A 22,722-nucleotide genomic window follows, 5' to 3' on the forward strand; every position below is an offset into this window, starting at 1 on the left:
TTATGATAGGGAAGATTGCTTACCAGGTACTATCACGGGCAAAAGAGACTCAGCTTGGGGGAAATTAATTTCATTTATTGCCAATTACGATAGAGTTGGGTAAAGAAAATACACTTCTGTATTACTGGCCTCAGGCTGGTGGAATGGTCTTACCTCCTTTCTTTAATTCTCCACAAAAAAACCTACTATAACCACTGCAAGATGTACTCAGTCCCTCAGGGCAGCTGAAAAACTCCTTCCCTAGGTGTCCTGAGTGTTTTCCAGTTAAGGTGAGGTGGCGGGACATCTTTCGCTTCAGAACACCTTTGGCTTCATTTTGCCTGTTTGGGTTGGTTTGTTGTTGTTTATTTTTTATTTAAATTAACTAAAATTATTTTTTTCCATCACAAAGAAGATTTCCTGATGTCACACCCTATAGATTTTAAACAATACAAAATGTAGCCTCTGAGGAGTTTGCAGTTTTTTCAAGAAATGTTTTTTATTTCTAAATCAAGCCTTGATATAGCTATTATGGCTTCTTTAGGACAAGAATACTCACATGTAGAAGCAATCCTCATTATTTATTTGTTATTTTATTTAAAAAAACCTTTAAATAAACATCACAGGGGGTGTGCATGTCTGATTTCCTTTTCCCCTGCACAGAATCTGTGGGAAGTAAGCAGGCCCGGCACATATTCATGAGTTGAGTGAATAAACCCTGTTTTACATTTCAAAGTTCCAAGTTCAGGCTCCTTGTGTTTGCATATCTGGTGCGTTAAACTGCCCTCGAGGCCGCCGTCAAGATTTATCAGATTTCACAGAGAATTTCCAATAAAACCCCATGTATAATCAATGAGCAGCGAGTCGCTCGGGTTTATTTGTGTCTCTCATCTTCTCAGAGCGGAGAGAAGATGGGCCTTCGTTTGATGTCTCAGCAGTGATGATGGCCAGGGCTTTTTTAAAATTAAAACAGAAAGGAGAATAAAACCAGACCAGCTCCAATATAAATGCTTTCAAAAGCAATGTAATTTAAAACCGTGAAGAATCCCAGACCAGCAAGCTGCCGGTGTTCAGCCTTCCCTTCACACTGGTTTTGGTATGGTGTAGCATGAAAAGAGACGGTGTTCTTTGAGAAAGACTAGTAAATCACGGTGGCTAAACCTCTGCCTACTCGTTCTTCGCACTTTTACCGCGTCGTGGTGAAGGAATTCCATCTGTTTTCCCCATCCCAAAGCAGTGAGAGGAGGGATTCTAACTAACCAGGGACTGAAATACAGTCCAGAGGCAATGCACTCATCAGGCTCTTTTGGTTCTTCATGAAGTTAAGAATGACTGTAATAAAAATGATATAAATAACATTCAGTGTCCCGTACTGCTCATGGAAAGGGAAATTGCAGCTTTAATGTTCCACCGAGAGATGGCAAACACAATTTCCCCCCTCTGAGTTTGCACACAGTAATAAAATATTGATCTTTATGACAAAACCAGTTAGATTTGTATGGAGAACAGTTCAGGAGGGTGTCATGGCTTGCAGCAACGATGGCAGAGCATATAACATTGAAGATCAAGTTTCAGTTCCCGGAATTAATGCCCCAATGTAGCCAAGTAAAGAGTTTTGCAAAGAGATGTAATAGTTTCTTCTCCTTGTTTATGAGTTTCCAAGTCATCACCGTTTAATTTATCATCCATGCTACTGCAGATCAACTTGATATGGGTTATTAACATATCTGGCTCCGGTGCTCCAAGCCATATGTCCCCAATGTAAACAGAAGTCAGGAACACACAAACAGCTGTGGAAGAAAAATCAAGAGAAAAAAAATCAGAAGAGATATTCTCCTATTCCCACATACAAACCCAAAGCATTTTACCCCCTGACTTGTGTTTTAAAATAGCTTCCTAGATGGAAAATTTGGGGGGGGGGGGGGTGTTTGCCCATGCAAAAATCACCCCCACACTAACAAAAGCAAGCTGTTTCTTGTGAGCACAACCCTCTGGCCTCTTCAAATAAATAAATAAAAAGCCCAAAACTCTGTAATCTGGCCTGGGCCTTTTGCTATCAAATGATACCATTGAGCAGCAGCATGAGGACCAGAACCCATACCGACAGAGGCTCATTTACCGCAGACTATTTTTCCCTTTGGAATTGTACTTTTTCATACCTCACTGAACTCTGTTTTACTCCTCAGAGGTCAGTTTCTTTGAGGGATCGCAACTGTGGTCCTGCCAGAGACCCCCTACAGCGTGACCCTGGTCTGTGCTACCAACCCCTGTGGCCACACCACCAAAGACATCACTTTCACTATAGGAAGTGAACTACCTATTTGCTCCCGTTACCGCCTTGTAACATGAGGGAAAAGATGAGTTACCTTTCTTGTTGGCATCCTCTTCCGTCGTTGCCGACACGCACAACCTCTTCACAAGCTCATGGAAGCTGTTGTCAGTCAGGCCCTGCGCCTCCATCAGGTGAAGCATGATGGAGCTGAACAAACAGAGCTCTTTAAAGAGCCCGGCCGTCCCACCGCCGGCCTCGCAGACCCGGGTGTAAAACTTGAAGATGCTGTTTCTCAGCGTCTCGTCCCTGAGCATCTCCTGCACCGCCACTGGGTGCGGCAGGATGCAACGCTGCACCCACCGCAGCGTCAAGGAAACACTCTGTGCGTCCAGGCTGCGCTCCACCATGGACTGTACCAGCCACTTAGTTACGACATAAGTGGAGGCGCAGGTAAGGCTGACTGTTTCATCTGCAAGGTCAGTGGCTTTGAGGGGCTCCCCTCCATGTTTGGCAGGCGGCGCTGGGAAAACAGGCTCCCAGTGAGCAAATATGGAATTCAGATGATCTCTGCACTTCTCCAGCTCTGACACTTCCAGGTCTGCAGCAGCGTTGTCTTCTCTTTCTATCTCATTCTTCTTCCTCATGTGATGGCGAGACAAGGCTTGAGGTTTGTTCTTGTCTCTAATATTTTCTGGAAGAAGAAAAACACCAGCAAAGCAAACATCAGATACTCCAAAGGATTTTCTCGGTACAAAATGATGCAAGGAAGGGGGCACCAAATGTTTCAGTTGCTAGAAGGGTAAGTGCTAGCCTCATTTCGCAGCCTCATTGAGCAAAGGGGCTAGAGGCAGCCCCCAGTGATGCTCACAGGCTGACACGCTGTTCTGAACTGGACCGCCTAACTTTGAGGTGAGCAGTAACCTCACCCAGGCACAGGCCCAAAGACCAGCCAGGCCCTGGCGGGACCTTGGGGGTCCACAAGATGCGGCTTTGCCAGTGGGACAGTGTTATTTGTGCTGCCTCCTGAGAAATGCTCGAGCTGCTCCTCTCTGGGCGAGCGGAGGCACGGCCTATGGGAAGGAGACAGCGGCGCAGCCACGCTGCTTTTGAATGGCACGGGGGACCGCGGCGCGGTCCGCCTTCCTCCAGCACAGCCGCTTCCAGGACGCGCACCTGGCTGGTGAGGTGCGGTCAAGCCAAGGGCACGTGAGTCTGTCACACCCCGAGGGAAGAGGCAGGCAGCCGAACTTCGTGAAGCCGGGCTGCCCTCCCGTAGGTGCCGCCGCCTGTCACGGGAGCAGCGACTCTCCCCCGCAGCCACAGCGCTTTGCCAGCACCGCGCAGAGCGGAGCAGCTCACGGCAGCGTGCTCCCGAGGAGCCACTGAGAAAAACATCGGTAACTTCAGCCACCTTGCACCCCGCGGCTTAAATTCAACCTAATGCAGGTCAGTGTTTCCTCCCTGGGGGATGGCGGGGGGATGGGGACAGTCTTGGAATGTAACCTCAGAAACAAAGTTACTGGTAAGGACTTATTTCTGGACTGCTTTATAGCAAGTTGCAGATGTCACCAAAACAACTCTCCCTGAATCTTCAGAAAGGCACAGGAAGGCTGCGAAAAACTTTAGAAACCCCACAGCTTTTATAGTATCCCTTAAATACAATGATACTTCAACAATTAAACTGACACAGAATATTTAAGGAAACATAAAGAAGTTGTTATGTGCAGCAGGAGCAGGTGTTGTACTTGCAAGAAACCAGCGTTAACACCACCCACTACCAAGTTCCTTCTGCATTTTAGTCACAGAGGTAACAAGAGAGAAGCCCTACGAGTCCAAATGTATTTTTGCTTTCTTCCAGCACTGATGACACCAAGAAAAAAAGTCAGTTATTTCATTCTTACAGAATCACAGAACATCCCAAGTTGGAATGACCCATCAGGATCATCGAGTCCAACCCCTGGCTCCACACAGGGCCAGCCAGGTCAGAGCACGGGACTGAGCGCATCATCCAGACGCTTCTTGACCTCAGCCAAACTGTGTGCTGTGACCCCTTCCCTGGGGAGGCTGTTCCGGTACCCGACCACCCACTCAGTACAGAGCCTCTTTCTAATGTCCAGCCTAAACCTCCCCTGTCACAGCTTCATGCCATTCCCTTGGGTTCTATCACTGGTCGCCAAAGACAGGAGATTGGTGCCTGCCCCTTTGCTCCCCCTCATCAGGAAGCCACAGGCCTGCTTGCTTTACTGCTAGCTTTTACTCACATTTCACTTTCAGAAACCCATCCACGCTCACAAAGGTTCAAAGCTTTAAGCAAAGAGCCTCCAAGCACCATTTTAAAAAAAAAATCATTTAAGAATACGGTTTTCCAAAGCCTCACTCTAGGTCTGCAACCAAGTTTCACTGTAAAGCTCTTTCCAATTTTAAAACCGTATTTATCCAAAGCTTCCAGAATTGTGTCAAAACTCACAAATCACCATAATGAGGACTAGGAAAATGGCTTTCCATTCTCCTTCCTTCTCCCCCAACTGATACCAGATTGTCCAACAAGAGTTATTAATGCTCCTCCCTAGGAAGTTTGCCTCACTGGTACGGTTCGCTCCTAACAGCCTCACCAATGCTACTTTCCTGCAATACTTTAGTACTTACTAAGCAACTCCTTGATTTGGTATTTCTGAGCCAGAGCCTGAACATCCTCTTGCAGTTGCAGGTCTTTTCTGATGATGCTCCACTTATGCAGCAGCAGCAGGATGTCTTTGTTTGAGAGAACACCGTCATTCACCGTGAACCGGCTCATTTCTTTGAAGGCCTCGACCACCCCAGCACGGTATTCCAGCACCGAATTGAGCGTGCTGAAAAACTGAGTCAGTACAGCTAGATTGAAATTAGTCCTATAGGAAGAAAACAAAAAGTGGCATGTATTTTTCTGCATGAAAATAAAGTAAAATAATGTAAAGTAAAAGTAAAGTAAAGGAAAAGTTAAGTAAAGTAAAATACAATACACTACAATACAATACAATACATACAGGTTTTTCCCCTTGCAGTCTCTTCCTAGAGTTTTCTTCCACAGCTCTCCAAACACCTGATTTTGTTTCTCAGGATGCCAGTAATAAATTACCACTAATTTCATCCCCACTGAACACCCAGTGCTTGACTTCATCGGTATCTGGCAGAACAGACCGTGGGACAGAGCCTTTGCCCTTCTGCCTGTGCATAGCAAAGGCAGATGGCACACAGGTGAGGAGCTCTACCTACACTTCTCTATTTTGCACTAGTTTTCAAAAATGTGAGGAAAACTGAGCTGCTTCAGGCTGTGGTGATACTTGTCTGCAGAAAGGGCTGCAGGTGCCGTTATGAACTCAGGCAGAACTGGTTACCCGTCTGCTTCCTACTGTCCCTGCTGCAGCTGCTGCACTCAGGCAGGTCGGGTGCCCTACACCTGGAGAGCCGAGGCTGACCCCTGCTTGACACTGTCACACAGAACTCCTCCTGGTTTCTCCTCACAGGACAGTTTGCAGGGGTGGTACAGACACAGAAAGCCAAAACCTCCGGAAAGCACCGCCAGGTCCTGGCAGCAAACAGCACTGCTAACTCCAGGCTCTGATCCATCGGGAAAGGTGAAACACAGCAGCTCAAGAAGGGCCAGTAACTGAGGATACAGAACTCGACAGGAACTGTGCATCAGCTGTTCTTTTATTCTCCATGTATTAAAACAGCCAGACCTTCCTGTCAAAGAAATTTCATCACTCAGCACTCAAACTGAAAGAGGAAGAAAACATGGAACTGCCAGGCACCATGAAATTCTTCCAGCCTTAACTAAATTTCAAACTGAGTGGAAGATGACACACAAACAGATTAAAAAGGAAAGGAGAAATTAAAAAAACCCACCAAAAGTAAAAGCCAAAGAAAAACCCCCACCCCAAAGCCTTACCGAATGTGTTTGATTAATGCAATCAAAACATAGAGAAATTCGTTTACAAGCTGAATAGGAAGAAACTTCCTGTTCTTGTTCTCCTGGGACTGATTCTTGCTTTCTCTCTTGCCTCCTGAATTTGTCAGCCACAGAGTATGTAGCAAGGCAATAATTTTATTTAACACCTTGTTTTCCAGAAACCTGAAAAACAAAATGAAGAAAATGAAAAAGCAGCAAAACCCCGTCTGGAAGGCAGATCCTACTCAGGAACTGCATTTCACTGCAACCATTGCCACCGTGCCTTTAGAGCAGTTACTGTTCAAGACAGCTTGGCTTCTTGTGTTTCTAAGCCTTTAAGTGTAACAGCAACACTTGCAATGCAAGATCAGGAGCTGTACTTACTTGCTATTCAAAGGGCTGGGAGGGAGGAGGGGAAGCAATCTCACTTTTTCTGCAGAGGATGCAAGAATAATACTTCTCAAAACTACAACCCAACCCCCCATCATCCCTCCTACAACCTGCAGGCATCTTGATTTTGTTTTCAGAAACACAAGGGAATGCTTCAGAGTTCGGCAAGTTTTGCCAGTGTGGCCCTAGGTGCCAAACGTCACACATGCTGACAGGCCAGCTCCTTATCTGTCACCCTTGTTTTCATTCTCAAGTTGTGTAATCATTCACCTGTGGACAGTAAATTGTTCCCATTTCACTAGGACGTCCCTAGTTACCTCTTTTCTAGGATTTGGAGTATCCAGGTGAGGAGGCTGTGATCTTGTATCAGCTCATAGGCAGCTCTGGTGACACGGGCAGCATTTTGTAGTATCTCCAGAATACGACCCTGAAAAAGAAAATCTAATTTGTCTTTCTACAAAATTAGCATGTAGTCAGGATCTAATTATTATCAATCATTCAGAAGGATGTAATTAGCAATCTGCTGGTACCTGATCAACCTAAAGTGTATTGCCAAACACCACGTGTTCTCAGCAACCCAAGGGAAGAAAAGACACCCAGTTTTCAAGGCTTCATACGCACACATGCGACGCTTTAGAAGAGGTCTTACAGTAGCAAGGCTATTTTGTCTTTTTTGCCAAGATTTTGATACCTAATATAGCTACTTTTAACAAACTGGATTTCTCAGGGTGGCTGCTGATGAATGTGAGACCTTTTGGCATGTGAGGCTGTTACCTGCTAGAGCACCAAGCCGGTAATGTGCTGTTTAGGGAGCAAGGAGCTCTAAAAAAGCAAAGGCCCCAACCATATGAGCAAAACTGTGGTATCTGTGCTATTTTCCACACAGCACCAGAAACAGCACTACAGCCAAGACCACCAGTTGATGACACTGAGCGAGGTTCCAGTTGATGACACTGAGCGAGGTTCCCTAATGGCAGGGACCCATTCCAGTTTTTCAGGGGACAAGGACATGACTGGTTTAGACATAAGGAACTATTTCCCCCTCCGTGGATACACAAAATCAACAAGGAACAGATTTTCAGGAGGGCAAAGGTCAGCTGCTCCTTTCTGTCAGCTGCTCCTTTCCATTTTGTAGTTGTTTAAGATCTCCAAACCACGCAAACCTTTGTGGTTTTGTGGGGTTTTGGGGTTTTCTTTTTGTTTAATAATCTCTTACCTGGGAGCCCTCATCGCACAAAGGGCTGTTGAAAAAGGAGAGAATGACCTGGAAAATCCTCTGGTAGTCATAAAGCTCGTAGCAATGTTTATCACGCAGCCCTTCTCCGAGAAACCTGAGAATCCACTCACGTTCTGTTTTGTACTAGAAGCATAAGGAAAATACCACCATCAGAGACTTCAAATAACACCTGCTCCTATGAGCACAAAAAGCCCTGGTTCCCTGGGAGTGTCAGCAGGGTGCTTCACTGTTTTTTACTGGACTTCTCTATTTTCATCCCTATCAAATTTAATCAACAACAGCCATCAGGAACAGATACTCCATGGCCCACGCAGGGACTGATAATGTAACTTTAAAAGTTGCTGTTTCTGAAGCACCTCAGTTGAACTCAACATTAATAATCCAGTAAGTTTGCTAAGATAGAACATTGTGTTTGTTGTGCTGGCCACGCACAGCTCATGACGCATTACGTGTGACTATTAAGAAAACAACAAAGAAACAGAGGAATAAATAATTTTAATTCCAATATAGAAAGAAATAAAGATGCCTCTAATTAATTACCTATGGAAGAATAAGATTCAATTGCATTTTTACAGCTTTTTTTCTATTATTTTCTGAAGGATTAATGAACCCTAGGATGCGCTCCTTACATTACCTCAAAATCAAAACTGTAGAAGAGCTGGAAAAATCCTGGTACTTTCCTCAGGTCCAAATACTGGTGTGACAGAAGGAATCTATTTACCTTTATATAAATGTGCTCCTCTGTGAAGAGAAACAATGATTATTGTGGAGGAGGACAACATTCACAATGCATAACCACGCAGAAAATAAACGGAGCCTGTGTTTCCCGCGTTTCGGCTACCTGCCAGAACTGTACATCAGTTACAGCAAGGCCTTCTGCTCTGTGGTCTGATCACTGTTGGTTGTCTCTCCTCTTCCCCAAAATGAAAAGCTCATTGAGAACACGTGCAAAGCAGGTAAGAAGATAAACACTCAATGCAGCTCTCATTTCAGTAAACCCAATGTTACTTCCTTGGCAGAACAGAAATCTGCGGCAAGGTGAGAGGCAAACCTCTCCACCTTCCAAGCCTAACCCTTCACGTTAGACAAACATCATTTTTAACTGCTTTGGGCAGAGGGTTTCACAAGAGACCTCGCAAGGTCCCTTTCCAAGCTGAACTACCCCTCCTCGATCCTTGACGGTCCTTTGCAACAGCGACTTATGCTGATTCAGTGTCTAAGGACAAAAGGATGCTCGGACCAACGTACTGTGACCTGCTGGACAGGACCTGCAGCTGATCTAGTTTCACTCATCTAGGCCTCTGCCCACTTCCACCCCAAAATTACGAGGAGGTAGTGGCTTCACCCCAATGGATCAGACTGGTTTTGTACACAAATCAGAATGGCACTTCCCACTTCTCCAGTAAGGCAGTCTGCACGAGCACTGGAAGCTTTCCTTTGAATCAGAGGAAAGCATACTTCACAGCTCAGACCAGTGTATGGCTACCTCAGTTTCAGGCCAAGACATAACTCCTTGCAGAATGCCAAACCCCAACATCCCAGTATGTTCCAGTACCTGGCTTCAGAATCTGCTGTGCCACACGAGCAATGTAGAGGGTCAAAGAGAAGGTGAACCTGAGGTTGGGCTGCCTGATTCCATTTTGCACAGTATCCAAGAGATACAGCAACTGCAGCATAAAAACACAGGAGAGAAAAGCTTGAGCCATAACAAAGCCAAATACAACTGGAGAGCATGAAAGCATAAATAAGCTTTTAGAGTATTTCCTTGGCCATAAAACAAATGCCAATCCCATGAGGATTTCTGTTTCTACAAAGACAATCCCTAAGAATTTTGAAAGCACATTCCTCCCCTTTTTTCTGTCCAGAGATTGTAACAGAAGGAAACACAAAGCCATACAGGAGAAACCGTGGAATAGAGGATTAGAAGTGTCTTTTAGCACCCTCCCCATGTGCCTGTAGATGGATGTGTAGAGCAATGAGACTTCCATAAAGGTGCACGACCTAAAATGTCTAACCTGGCAAACTATCAACCAACCTCAGTCTTACCTGGTTCTTCTCTTGAAAGCGACCTCCTTCCAGATGAGAACGAAAGGAAGCCAGGACAAAATAGGCAGCTGCTCTCATGTTGGAATCGTAACTGCTCAGGGCAGCTACCGCTAGGCCCAGGGCATTGACTTCAACAAATTTGTGACATGCCACTACACACTCTGTGTAGGAGGGGAAAAACAACAAAAGTAAGCATTACATGGGTGTTTCATAGACTATGTAACCGCACTATAATCCTTAACAAAACTTCTACTCATCAGCACCAGTTTCTAGATTCACCCCTACAAAGTATTACTTTGCTACATGCTGCACGTTCCTTCAGCTAACAAAGACACTCTGCAAATCACTCTGAGCAGGATTCTCCACCTGGGCTGAAATTCATGCTGTCAGTCTCATTTACACAAGGCAGAGACAATTCCGCCTGCTGGACCCTGCAAAGTTGTCAGTAAATTCTGTAAAGACATCCCATATCTCACTGTTTCAGGGAAGTTAAGTACAGAGAAGAAGAAGAGGGAAAATTCTCCTCCTCAAAACATTTTCTGGGCACTTGGGAGGCCTGCTCCTAAAAGAAAAGTCTGCACAGCCAATGAAAAGCTTGTCTGTACTAAAGAGCTGCTGTAATGGAATGGACAGGAGAATTAACACATAAATAAACCATTAGCCACACCAGCTGTTACCACGCAGGCACAAGTGATTTTGCTGCTAAGGTTCCAAGTAAAGCCCTAAGCTATACCCCTATGCCCTTCTGGGACAAACAAAACCCAGCAAGAAACAGCAACCAGCCAGCCAGAAAACACACCCTTGTGTTTTGCCATCAGGATTTAGAATTTCACATTTACGGGGCGTGTGTTTTAAGAGCTTGTGCCCTTCCCACCCAGTGACGCCCAGAAATGACTTGGTGTGGAACTTCCAGTGTATCTCCTGTGCTATTTCTATTCCATTCACCAGCAGTGGTATGCAATGGCACCTCAGTTGTGTTTTACCAGCGGTCCAAGTAGCTGTAAACTCAGTACCACATTCTGAGTTTAGCAACAATATTCACATAATTTCTTCTAATTCATACCAAAGGTCAAGAGGAAGTTTCTCAGAAACAAATATCCTGATTGAAGAGGCTGTAGTCTGACAAGCACCTATATTTGGTCCACTGATTTCCTCTCCAATCACCACCCACCCACAATTAATATATATATATATAAAAATTACATAGTTAAATATTGGGTTGGATATTATATATAAAATATATAATTATATATTGATAGAATGCGTATTAGGAAAAAAATTATTCACCAAAAGTGTGGCCAGGCATTGGAACAGGCTGCTCAGGGATGTGGTGGAGTCACCAGCCCTGGAGATGTTAAAAAAAAAAGTGTAGATGGGGCACTCCAGGGCACAGTTTAGTAGATATGGTGGTGTTGGGTTGGCGGTTGGATTTGATCATCTTAGTGGTCTTTTCCAACCTTAAATCACAGATTATTTAAGTATAAAGCAAAACACCTTAATCATTCTCCAAAGTGAGTGAACAGCAACCCCATGCTTCCCACTCTTCAGGCAAGGTGCAAGGGAGCAAGGTAAGCACTGGGAAATGGACGCTTCGAATCCTACACATGCAAAGATGATCTAAAACCCACCAGCCTGCAGAGGATTCTCCATCACTTACAGACACCTCACACATTGCCCTGGCCTGTACAACACCCTCTCCCTCATGCACAAAATATGTGTTGTCCACCCTTCCACAGCAAACCAGCACGTGGCTCTCCTTCAGACTGCAGTTCTTGGGAACTACTAATGTACACCAGGCAGACAGAGTGGGTGATTTTGTGGGATGGTATCACACAGGGAAATCCAAGGTTCTCACTTCAGCAGCACAGTTCATGCTGGTCACAGGAGGATTTATTTGGAAAACTTTCTTTCACTGCAAACATGCAGTGGAAATATTTTCCATCCAGCTGACCTTGGAGAGTGTGTTCAACTAATATAAAATAACAACCTATTATTAAAAAAAATAAAGAAGTTGATCCTATGTCTGACATATGGTTTGTTTAAAGTACCTTGAGAACCATGATGGAAAAGCTTTCCACCAGATGCTTATCAGAGCTAAAGTTAGACAGAACTTGCTATCTGCCCAACTCCAGACTTAGTATTTTTACTCAATGAGCATTAAACACTTTTACACAGTGAGCACGAAACACTGTGCAATAAGTCTGTGTTTATAAATTCATCAGTTATATAACATCTGCTCACAGGGCACTGTGCAGCCAGTACAAAGAGCAAATAAATAAAGAGGAATTGGGAATTCCAAAAGCAGCTGACATGGTTTAAAAGCACCATGGGATTTGAACTCATAAATCACTTGGGCCCTTTAAAAATGCCCCTCTTAGGGCACAGACTCTTTCATTCAGCTTGGAGTGGGTAAGAGAACTATTTTTTCCCTCTCTAGTTTAAGAGTCAGCCTATGTTGGGACAGCTGCTGCCTCCACAGCTCCTCAGGAACATGATGTACAAGAGGTCCCTCAGCCTCACTGCTGCCTGCACAAGTGGCCACCCTTGCTGGCTGGCTGTGGCACCGCTGAGGGTGACACCAAATCCCTCCTACCAGTTACAGTGGCGACCTCCAAGTGGTAGATGTCGATGACAGGTACATGACATCAGTGCGTTTGCCAACTGTCACCCCCAGCTCCAAAAGACACTGGCTGTCCATGCTCCTCATCAGCACTAGTCCCAAAGACCCCTCCTACTGCAAAGCATCAAATAGTTCTGGTACCCTTTTTCTCCTCAGTAAACGAGGAGACAGTTCTGTTTAACTGCTGCCAAAATTATACAAAGGGGTTTTCAGCTACAGCTCAGGACAGGCTACAACCACCCAGAGCAGGTGCTGTGCCACGTAAGGGTACAGGTGAACAAGGTGGGACTGTCAGTATGATTTCAGGGAAAGGCAGTTATCAGCCTGCCAGGTGCTGCTGACATTAACTGTTACTGGAAAGCCAAAGTCAGGTGTAACCACACGGTGTTTAACCACTATCAGCACCCCTCCCATGCCTGCTTTGCTCTCACACTGCAGTTGAATACAGCCCTACACACTCACCAGGAAAAGCTTCAACCTTCCAGTGGGAAACACTCTCTACCAATGCTTCTTACGGTGTGTTATAATTACACTGTGCTGGGTTTTGTGACACACAGGTTGCTGGAAAGCCTGTCTGCTACTCTAAGTGGCCAAATCTCAGGAGACTTTTTGCATTCAAATAAAAAAAATGCTTTTTTTAAAAAAGCAAACCACCAAAAAACTTTAATGCCAATTATATCTTGTTGCTTTTTAAGTCATTCAGAAAATTGCAATGCAGTAGGTGGTTAAACAATGCATATTTGTTTTCTCCAAAGCAAGGTGCAAATTTCTTCATTCTACTAGCTCTCAGATTGAGAATTACAGAGGTACAGATGGAGCCATACAGCTCCCACAGCAGAGTAAAATGATACTAAATATCAAAAGGAAACATTCACTTTACCTGGTCTGGTCAGTTCGCTAAAGAGCTGAAGTAGAAAACAAGGATCATAGAAGTCATCCATACTCTTGACAGTTTCATCTCTATACAGTGACTCTTGTACCTCCTGAAACTAGATCCAGAACAGTATTTGTAAAGAGCACCAACAATTTCCAGCTTGGTTTCAAACTTCCCCAACCACCCATCCCATTATAAAGCAGCCACTACTGTATCTTGTAAAATATGCAACACAGCACGAGACTTGGGTTTAAATCTGGTTTTCACTATGAGGGTTCAAAAACTACTCCCCCTGACTAGTGCAAACAGGTACAGACATTCCAACCCCCTGCCATGGGCAGGGACACCCTCCACTAGATCGGGTTGCCCAAAGCTCCACCCAATCTGGCCTTGAACACTGCCAGGGAGGAGGCAGCCACAAAGAAACCTGTGCCAGCGCCTCACCATCCTCACAGGGAAGAGTTTCTTCCTGATATCTAATCTGAATCTTCCCTCATTTAGTTTAAAGACATTACCTCTGGTCCTGTCACTCCATGCCCTTGTAACCAGTCTCTCCCCAGCTTTCCTGTAGGCCTTTCAGGTACTGGAAGTATGCTATAAGATTCCCTGGAGCCTTTTCTTCTCCAGGCTGAACAAGCCCAACTCTCTCAGCCTGTCTTCACAGGAGAGGTGCTTAAGCCATCCTCATGCTCATGATGAAGATGGCCTCATCATCTCATCATTCTTGTGGCCCTCCTCTGGACTTGCTCCAACAGCTCCATGTCTTTCTTGTGCTAGGGACCCTAGAGCTGGACACAGTACTCCAGGTGGGGTCTCCCCACAGTGCAGTTAGAGGAGCAGAATCCCCTCCCTTGACCTGTGGGTTACACTGGTTTTGATGCAGCCCAGGACACAGTTGGCTTTCAGGGCTACAAATGCACGTCGCTGGCTCATGTTGAGCTTTATGTGAACCAACACCCTACGTCCTCCTCAGGGCTGCTCTCAATCCATTCTCCACCCAGCCTGTAGTTGTGCTTGGGACTGTGCTGACCCATGTGCAGGACCTTGCACTTGGCTTTGTTCAACTGTGGAACTGCGGTCCGTATATTGCAATTAATTTGAAAAGTGCTCCTAAATAATTAATTCCAGCCCTCCTATGAATTTCAATTACTCTCCTAATGTAAACAAAATACTTGCATTAATGTAATATGCTGCAAGAAACCACTAAGGTAAAAGGCTCTTCTTCTACATCAAAAGAAGGGTAATTCAGCAGTCTGAACCAAAGCACCTGTGATGACAGCAGACGGCGATGCTGAGGGAAAGACAGAATTGTCCTCATCATCTTCTCTCGATCTAGCAGACACAGAATCTCCTCCATGCTTGGCTGCTGCCATAGTGACTTCCCTAGGCTCTTGCAAGTCTTGTGATGCTCCACAGCGGCTGGACCCCACAGCAGAATTCTTAAACATTGTTAAAAGTAAAGGCATTAGTCAACAGACTGCTAGCACCGAGTGAAAAGCAATTACTGAGGATATAAATTAGTATTTAAATTTTCCATTCACTTGTACTTATTATCCTGTGGGAACTTGAAACTAGAACTTGTTTCCCTGGCAACACCTTTTTCATCCGTCCAAAAGCTTTTCAAATTCTGTCTGAGGGTGTCTCAATAACTATTTCCTACCCCGTTAATCCCAGTCAGAACTTCTCAGCAAAAGCATAGTTTCTTATTTCAGGTACAAATGCTCCCAAGAATGAGAGCAGCTGCATGAAGAGAGAATGATCAATACCTGGTCAGACAAGGCCTTCTCAAATGTAATCTATGTTTCAAACCAGCGTCACACTGGTTCAGTAGAACATTAATCCTGTACTCCTCAGAGTCACTCTGTAGGCCTCTTACTTTGTTGCTGTGCTTGAAGTGCTACTGAGATTTGTCATTTGTCAGGCAGGTGCCACCAGCAGCGTGCTTCCCTGTCATCACAGCAGCTGGAGGGAGGGATGGTGTTTGGCTTCTTATCACCCAGAGCCTCAAGTCTCCCGTTCGCTACACAAGTCGGGCTCTGCTGGGTCGCACATGCAGCTTTCCCTGAACGGCCTCTGTACCACTCAAACTCCTCAGTGCTGGCATCAAGTCTAACCATGCCTATGACTCCCAACTCGCTTCAGGGTACTGTATGAAACTGTTTCTCCTTTAAAAAGGCTACAGAAGTTTTGGGACCTAGCTACCTCTGGAATCAAACACTTTCAGTAAAGATTTATGCAGGATGTGACTACCGCCAGAGCCCCAGCTTCTGGAAGCCACTTCAACTCCCTGCTAACAAGAATACTTATTTCCTGCCCCCTTTCACAGGCTGCAAGGATTATCTATGGTCTCAGATAAAGCTAAGGGAGGTCCTTCATTCAGAGTCCAGGCCTGCCTCAACTGCCTTAGCCAGCATTCCCACCCCACTGTTAATATTTATGGCCGTACCCCTCAAAGACAACAAAGTGGATTTGAGCCAGTCAGACCAAAACCATCAGTGTATGTAGGATCTGTTAGCAACAGCCTTCCCTGGGGCCTGCCTGGGCACAGGGCCTGAAAAGGAACTGTTTTACGCAACACAGGGTTCTCTCTTGTGAAGCACAAAGATGTATTGCGTGGCTGCCCTATAAGGAGAGCTAAAGTCCAAACTGGTGCAAGACAAGGCAGGCACTGACACCACATTACTACCCCATGTATTGTTATACATGTGTTAACATGGGAAGTTATAAATCACTTCTCCACTGGCATATTCCTCTCCTCTCCAGCACAGCACCAGAGCCAAATAACGCGCACGCTGGGGCAAGGTAACCAAAAAGGGCAAGAGCCATGCTGAGTAGCAAATCCTGTATCCCAAAGGAACAAGGAAGGGAAAGGGGTCCTACACTAGCAACAAATGCTTTGGCCTCATTCTGTGATGAAATCTCTATAGTGGGTTCTTACTACAGAGAGTGAGGACTCCTAAAACGACACAGTTTCCTACCCAACCCAGAGACACCAAAAGGTTTAGGCAACACACAAGAATTACACCGTACTGGGTTTGGGTGGCAGGGTTTTGGTAGCAGGGGGACTACAGGGGTGAATTCTGTGAGAAGCTGATGAAAGGTTCCTGTATGTCTAATAGAGCCAATGACAGCCAGCTCCAAGGTGGATCTGCTGCTGGCCAGGGTTGAGCCCATCAGGCACAGTGGTAGTGCCTCTGGGCTGGGAGACGAATGAGAATACACAAGAGAAACAACTCCATAGGCACCCAGGTCAGTGAAGGGGGAGGAGGCGCTCCAGGCACCAGAGCAGATTCCCCTACAGTTCATGGAGAAGACCATGGTGAGGCAGGCTGTTCCCTTGCAGCCCATAGAGGTCCACAGTGGATCTGATATCCCACCTGCTGCTGCCTGGGTAGGACCCCTTGCTGGAGTAGGTGGAGGCACCAAAGGATGCTGTGACCCTGTGGGAAGCCATGCTGGAGCAGGGTCCTGGCAGGACCCGTGGCCCTGTGGAGAGAGGAGCCCACACTAGAGCAGGTTTGCTGGGGACACTTGTGACCCTGTGGGGGACCAGGCTGGACCAGTCTGGTCCTGAAAGACTGCACTCCGTGGACAGGACCCATGCAGGAGCAGTTTGTGAAGAACTGCAGCCCACGGGAGGGACTCACATTGGAGAAGTTTGTGCAGAAATGTCTCCTGTGGGAGGGACCCAGAAGGGGAAGAGTGTGAGGAGTCCTCCCCATGAGGAGGAAGGAGCAGTAGAGATGTGTGATGAACTGATGCCAGCCTCCATTCCCCATCTCCTTGTGCCACTGGGGGGAAGGACGTATATAAATCAGGAGTGAAGTTGAGCCTGGGAGGGGTGCAGCGAGGTGTTTTAAGATTTGGGTTTAGTTCTCATTATCCTGCTCTTTAATTTTCCCCAAGTGGAGTCCTATTTACTGGCAACAGTAACTCCTGAGTGATCTCCCTGTCCTTATCTCAAGCCCCAAGCCTTTTATTCTATCTTCTCTCTCCTATCCAGCTGAGGCAGGCAGTGATAGAGCAGCTTTGGGAGGCACCTGGCCTCCAGCCAGGGTCAACACACATTAAGAATAGAAATACATAGAAAAAAATGTTTCCAAAACCAATATTCACCTCTAGGTTTGACCTTGCTCCTTGTTTATCTCAGTTAAAAACAACACCCTGGAAAAATGCCAGTTGTCAAACTGCCAATTTGCGTGTAGTTAGTCAAAGGGAAGTTGTCACCTTACCTGGAATTTATAAGGCTTTGGTTATTCTTCTCATATAACTGAAGCAGTAGCAGTATCTTCTGATCTAAAAAACAAGAATGAAACCCAAAGTCAGTCACCTATGAAGATCAGATCTAGCAGGAATTCCCTTTCCCAGGCTAACACACTCACCTACAGCACTCAGTGTAGCCCCGTAGGCACCCAACAACACAGCAAGGTGACTGCTCTCACAGAGAGACGGGCTGAGCTTCACAACTGTCAGCAGAATATCCACCAGGGCCTCTGAAATAAACCCACAACGTTATCTTTGGTAGACAGTACATATATAAATACCCTCACACAGATATACCCTCTCTAAATAGATGCACTCACCATACTGTACATTTTAGATCAAGATCTCTCAAAATACCAAAACCCATTTCCCAGACTACACTAAAGGATGAGTATGATGCATCTAATTAAAGTGGAACAATGCTTTTCTGAAGAAGTGAGAACAGCATTTCCAAGCTGGACACACAAATGTTGTGAGGTGAGGTCCACAGTGCAGCACAGTACTCTGCACAACCCTTCCAGATGTACACAGTTGCTCCCTGGTTAAAAAGAGGTGCTGCACCCTGTCCTACAGCATCACGAAGCTCCCTCCTCGCCTAAGAAGGCATCTTAAATTAGCTCAGGAGTTGCAAGGAGTAAAAGCAGATATCTCAGCATCCTCCCCAAGCTACTCAAGAACTTACAGCAAGAACTCCTAAGTTCACACCCCACCTCCAGTAACTCATCAAAGCAGATCATAGACAACTGCCTGAATCTTGACACCACATTTCTGAACTACTGAAGTTAGCCTCAAAGAATCCATCGTGCTGCTTTACAAAAATGCATTCAAAAGGTAAAACATGCACAGTATGCAGCAAAATACATGACTTAATTTTAATATCTGTGACTTCACAAGGGCTTTTTGTTCTTTTCAGGTGATTTAAAACTTTAAAGTTTGGTTACACATTGTTCACAGATGCATACAAAATTTGTTTTCCTAAGAATTTCCTCCCCTTTTCTTACACATTTTGTTTAACCACTGAATCTCAAAGCCCTGTACAGCAGGGAAAAAGCTGAGGTCTGTGGAGATTTAATGACTGCTCCAAGGTCAGGTGGTGTTTTAGTTGTCAGAGATGAAGAAACAAAGCCAATTCTAGACATGAACCATCACTCAATTACAGAAGGATATTCCTTGTGAAAGGTTACAATACCAAGTACAGCTCAATTAACATTGCTGATATGCAAAATCCACTTAAAACCTCTGTACCGACCTATTTTAAAACGAAGGCCCCTGGCTCCCACGTTTCTAACAGAGCCTACACACACTTCTGTGATCTTACACTAACAATCTTACTAAAAAACAAAATAATTAATTCAAGATATCATCAGGGTTAAACAAACACACAAATCCAAACCCAAACCCACTTTTTCAGTAGTTTTCAAAAAAAAAAGACGTGTTTAAAACCAGCAGCCATAAAAAGAACGCAACACTTGGATCCAAGTAGAGGTAGAATTTGAAATTAAATGCTAATATCCTGGAATTGTTTAATAACTCTGCAAGTATACGTAGGTGGATAGGTTACTGGATGGATCGAATCTAATGCAAGCAAGACAAGATTACTAAATATAGTTAAAGGGAAGGGGAAAAAATACCTCTCGTCTGGATGTTTGTGCCATCTTCTTCTCTTGACCTTAGTATGGCTGACAAAAATAGAGAGTGCTGCGTGACCATCATGTGAAGTTTGGAGAGCTTGACTAATCTCTGACTAAGTGAGGATTCTTTCTTGTATAGTAACTGAATAGCAATGTTCAGAACTCTCAGAAATGCTTCATCTCTGTAGCGGTACCTTTAGAAGCAAGGATCACAGAAAAGTCAGAGCCCAACCAAGAGGAAAGCTGCTTTAAAAAAAAAATAGACTGTTGTAAGACACGAAAACTTTGCAAAGAAAGCAAACTTAGTAGAACCAGAACAATTTTTTTATAAACACACCTGTTTTCTTGAGCTCTTTTAATTTTTTTATGCTATACTGGTATCTTAATTATAAAAAAGAAAGGAGAATCAACACACAGTCACACTTATAGTTGCACTGTTCTTAATAGAGGAATAGGATTTTGCCTGCTAGCCCTTTCAGACAGCAAACCTTCAGATTAACACTCCTACTTGCACAGAAGCTAATGTTATTTTACAACTATTTATTTACTTCTTTTTTTTGGTGTAAACTAACTATTTCTTGTTTCTTTTATTTACAGAGTTTGCATTTAAAGGTGCAAGATCTGTTTCTGGTTCATACGAGATGTATTTAAGAAATACTTTGAATTAAAAAAAAAGAAGTTATATGAGCATAAATCTTCTTTATGCCAGTTGAAAAGAAGCTAGTCCAACTATCTACTTAGCTATGTTAGTTATGCCAACTGGAGCACAAAATCCAAATCTGCCTGCAGTTGGGCAGGTTCCGGGCTCCAAGAAAACCAGTGGATGTGACAAAGTGCATCCTGAGAAACAAGGAGCATTGTCTAATCTGATTTGAATTCAAGGGAGATTGAGTGTTTCCAGTATCACACAGGACAAGGTCAAGTGAACAGAACCATACCTCCTACAGCACCTTTGGTGCATCTCGAAACTACTTACTTGAGTCCCGTCTTCACAAGGCTGTACCAGTCATCCGGGTCCACTTCTTCAACCAAGCGCTGTGCATGTAGTAAGTAAAACCAGATGTTTACTTCTAGCACATAAAGCATCTACAGATCATCAAGACCAGCAACTTGTGTTCAACAGACACACTAATAACACACTAGCCAAACACTCAGGTGGGATGATCAAAGGGTAACAGGGAGGAAAGTTCTTGGATATAACAATCTCACCTCCAGATTCAAATGAAACTGCAAGTCTTACTTTGTTGGTGCTGGGAGCACAGGAGCATATGGGCTTTATGCAACTAGAAAGGCAGCTGGTCTGTAGGTACCAAAAAACCCCAGAAATTCTTCACCCTCCCAAAGTGTGAAAGGAATGAAAAATCAGCAATACAAAGGAGGAGACTAGGTTTTTGTGTTCCTGCAGTGTGCTGAAGCTAACCAGTCTCTGTATGTGAAAAACAGGGAGGTTGGGTGTATGTGTTCTTTACAAAAACTTAGTTTCCAGAGATGCTATAAACCACAAGAAACACCGATCAGTTTTAAGAAGACTGACAGCTGCGCATGCCAGCAGTCCCAGTAATGCTTGGTGCCAACCTCATCAGGGCTGCAAACACCATCAAGGTGAATACTACGAGTGGCCCTTCAGGTCCTGCCAGACTCATGTCCTGTACAAGCCATCATGCCCTAAAAGGGAATCTCACCAGAGGGCAGCAAGAGGTTAAAGGCATTTGCTGCCTGCAGAGACCTACATTTTTATGTCTCACATGGATCTGCCTACTTTACCAAGCTATAAAAGAAACAGCAGTACAGAGCGCATGATCAGGTAGTGTCCTTTATGATCAAAGTCTGGATTTCTATCTATGATCAACTGGATTTTTGCCATGGAGTGCAGAGGCCATGGCAGGAGGGTCTTGCTGGAAGTGTCTCTATCATTATTTATTTATTTTTAATAAAAATTTCCAGTGGAAACCTTTGATTTTTAACTCTTGAACACCTCAAACTCTGATTTTCAAAGAGGACTGTTAGCAGAAAGCTATCGTCAAGAGCAACTCAAAACTGCTTCTTATAAAGGATTCACTGCACTAAGTTAACTGTGCAAAAGCTATTAAAAGCCCTTGGAAGCCATAATCCATAAAAGAGAAAATAAAAGTCCAATCTATATTTATCCAAGACACAACACACATGCACAGTCACAGCCTAGCAATGCAGACAGAAAGATGTCTCACCAATAATTCTTCTAGCCTCAGCAGCATGGCCCTCTCCACTTCTTGCTCGCTTTCATCTTTACTGCTGTTGTACAGGACAACTAACCCCTTCATGCAGGCTGACAACAGGCGTCTCCTCCAGGAATGCAGCTCTTCAGAGTTTTCAAGCACCCTAGATATGGCATCTGCCACTGTCCAACTGCAGAAAGATATTTATTTTTTAGTGTTGTAACGTGCTTTTTCTATATGTCAAAGACACCTTGCTGCCAAAGCATGAAGTGGCAGACTCTCTGAGGAGAGGATGACCTTACTGTTCACGATATCTGCACTTATGCACATCTATCATAATGCTTTACAGGACAAACTGAATCCTGAAATAGGGAAACTGGATTTGCATACCTCTCATAATTTTCTGCTTTCTCAAGAGCAGCAGGAAGCTGGTCAATAAGGTCTCGCAGCCCTTTGCTCTCTGAAGATGGCAACAACTTCGAAAGGACTTGCAGTTTCACCGTGGTCTCAGGTGATGCTTCTGTGTCTTGAAATACACCACAGAGCTCCTTCCACAGAGCTTTCCTCAAGACAGGTATAACAGCTGAAACGACTGTTGGGAGAGAGCAGGGACACAGGTTCCACACATCTAAGTGCATTAAGCCACAAGAGACTTATAATTACAGAAATCACAAATCACTTTTCTATTCAAGTCCCAGATCACTTGGTTTCTAGGAAATTATACTACAGTAGCTGCTCATCTGGTACAGAGAAGTGTGTTCTGTGTTACTTCACAGCACCATTAGGGAGCATTCAGAATATGTTTCAGACAGCCAGTTGCTACATAGCTGAAACGATGAGACATGGGCAAACAACGCAGACCTTCACAAGAGGGACAGCTTCCTGATAAGAAGCCTTGTCCTTGTATCTCAGGAAGGATGAAGCCTTTACCAGTTCTGTAACCTTGGCCTCAAAGGAAATTTTCTCTCACATCAGCAGACAGCTAACAGATACCTTATAAATCAAGTCAGTCAGACAGCAGCTTCCCCTTCTAGTGTTCAAGCATGAAATCACTGTGGTGTAGTAGGTGCTAGAAAAAGGCTGAGTTCTCAAACCATCCTCTACTTTCCTCTGTGCTGACAAGGTCTTTTCATTACTTGAAACTGTCTAAGATGGAGCTGGCCTTCCCCACCAACCACTAAAGTCAGCCAGCTTCTGTTGCTGTTCACATTTCTATGCAGTAAGAGAAATGAAATCAAAGCGATACTGTTCTGTGGAGCTGAATCTTAACTCATCATTTTGCTGATG

At 44.6% G+C, this 22,722-nt stretch overlaps 1 protein-coding gene across 1 annotated transcript in view; it reads right to left on the reverse strand.

Annotated features, from left to right (window-relative positions):
- Nucleotides 1-543: 543 nt before the first annotated feature.
- The window catches only part of URB1 (URB1 ribosome biogenesis homolog), a gene marked incomplete at its 5' end in the record, with an annotated part of 55,176 nt that continues 32,997 nt past the window's right edge, over nucleotides 544-22,722 (reverse strand). The window contains 17 exons of the mRNA XM_084264605.1: nucleotides 544-1,769; nucleotides 2,346-2,942; nucleotides 4,898-5,139; nucleotides 6,180-6,362; nucleotides 6,887-6,996; nucleotides 7,786-7,929; nucleotides 8,441-8,547; nucleotides 9,362-9,473; nucleotides 9,853-10,013; nucleotides 13,353-13,455; nucleotides 14,614-14,785; nucleotides 17,579-17,642; nucleotides 17,729-17,839; nucleotides 19,241-19,434; nucleotides 20,217-20,275; nucleotides 21,448-21,625; nucleotides 21,826-22,027. Of these exons, the coding sequence (XP_084120731.1) occupies nucleotides 1,564-1,769; nucleotides 2,346-2,942; nucleotides 4,898-5,139; nucleotides 6,180-6,362; nucleotides 6,887-6,996; nucleotides 7,786-7,929; nucleotides 8,441-8,547; nucleotides 9,362-9,473; nucleotides 9,853-10,013; nucleotides 13,353-13,455; nucleotides 14,614-14,785; nucleotides 17,579-17,642; nucleotides 17,729-17,839; nucleotides 19,241-19,434; nucleotides 20,217-20,275; nucleotides 21,448-21,625; nucleotides 21,826-22,027 (2,945 nt within the window). The 3' untranslated portion in view covers nucleotides 544-1,563. The remainder of the gene's footprint in view (nucleotides 1,770-2,345; nucleotides 2,943-4,897; nucleotides 5,140-6,179; nucleotides 6,363-6,886; nucleotides 6,997-7,785; nucleotides 7,930-8,440; nucleotides 8,548-9,361; nucleotides 9,474-9,852; nucleotides 10,014-13,352; nucleotides 13,456-14,613; nucleotides 14,786-17,578; nucleotides 17,643-17,728; nucleotides 17,840-19,240; nucleotides 19,435-20,216; nucleotides 20,276-21,447; nucleotides 21,626-21,825; nucleotides 22,028-22,722) is intronic.

The sequence above is a fragment of the Gallinula chloropus genome (assembly GCF_964237585.1).
Source record: "Gallinula chloropus genome assembly, chromosome: 1".
Lineage (NCBI taxonomy): Eukaryota > Metazoa > Chordata > Aves > Gruiformes > Rallidae > Gallinula > Gallinula chloropus.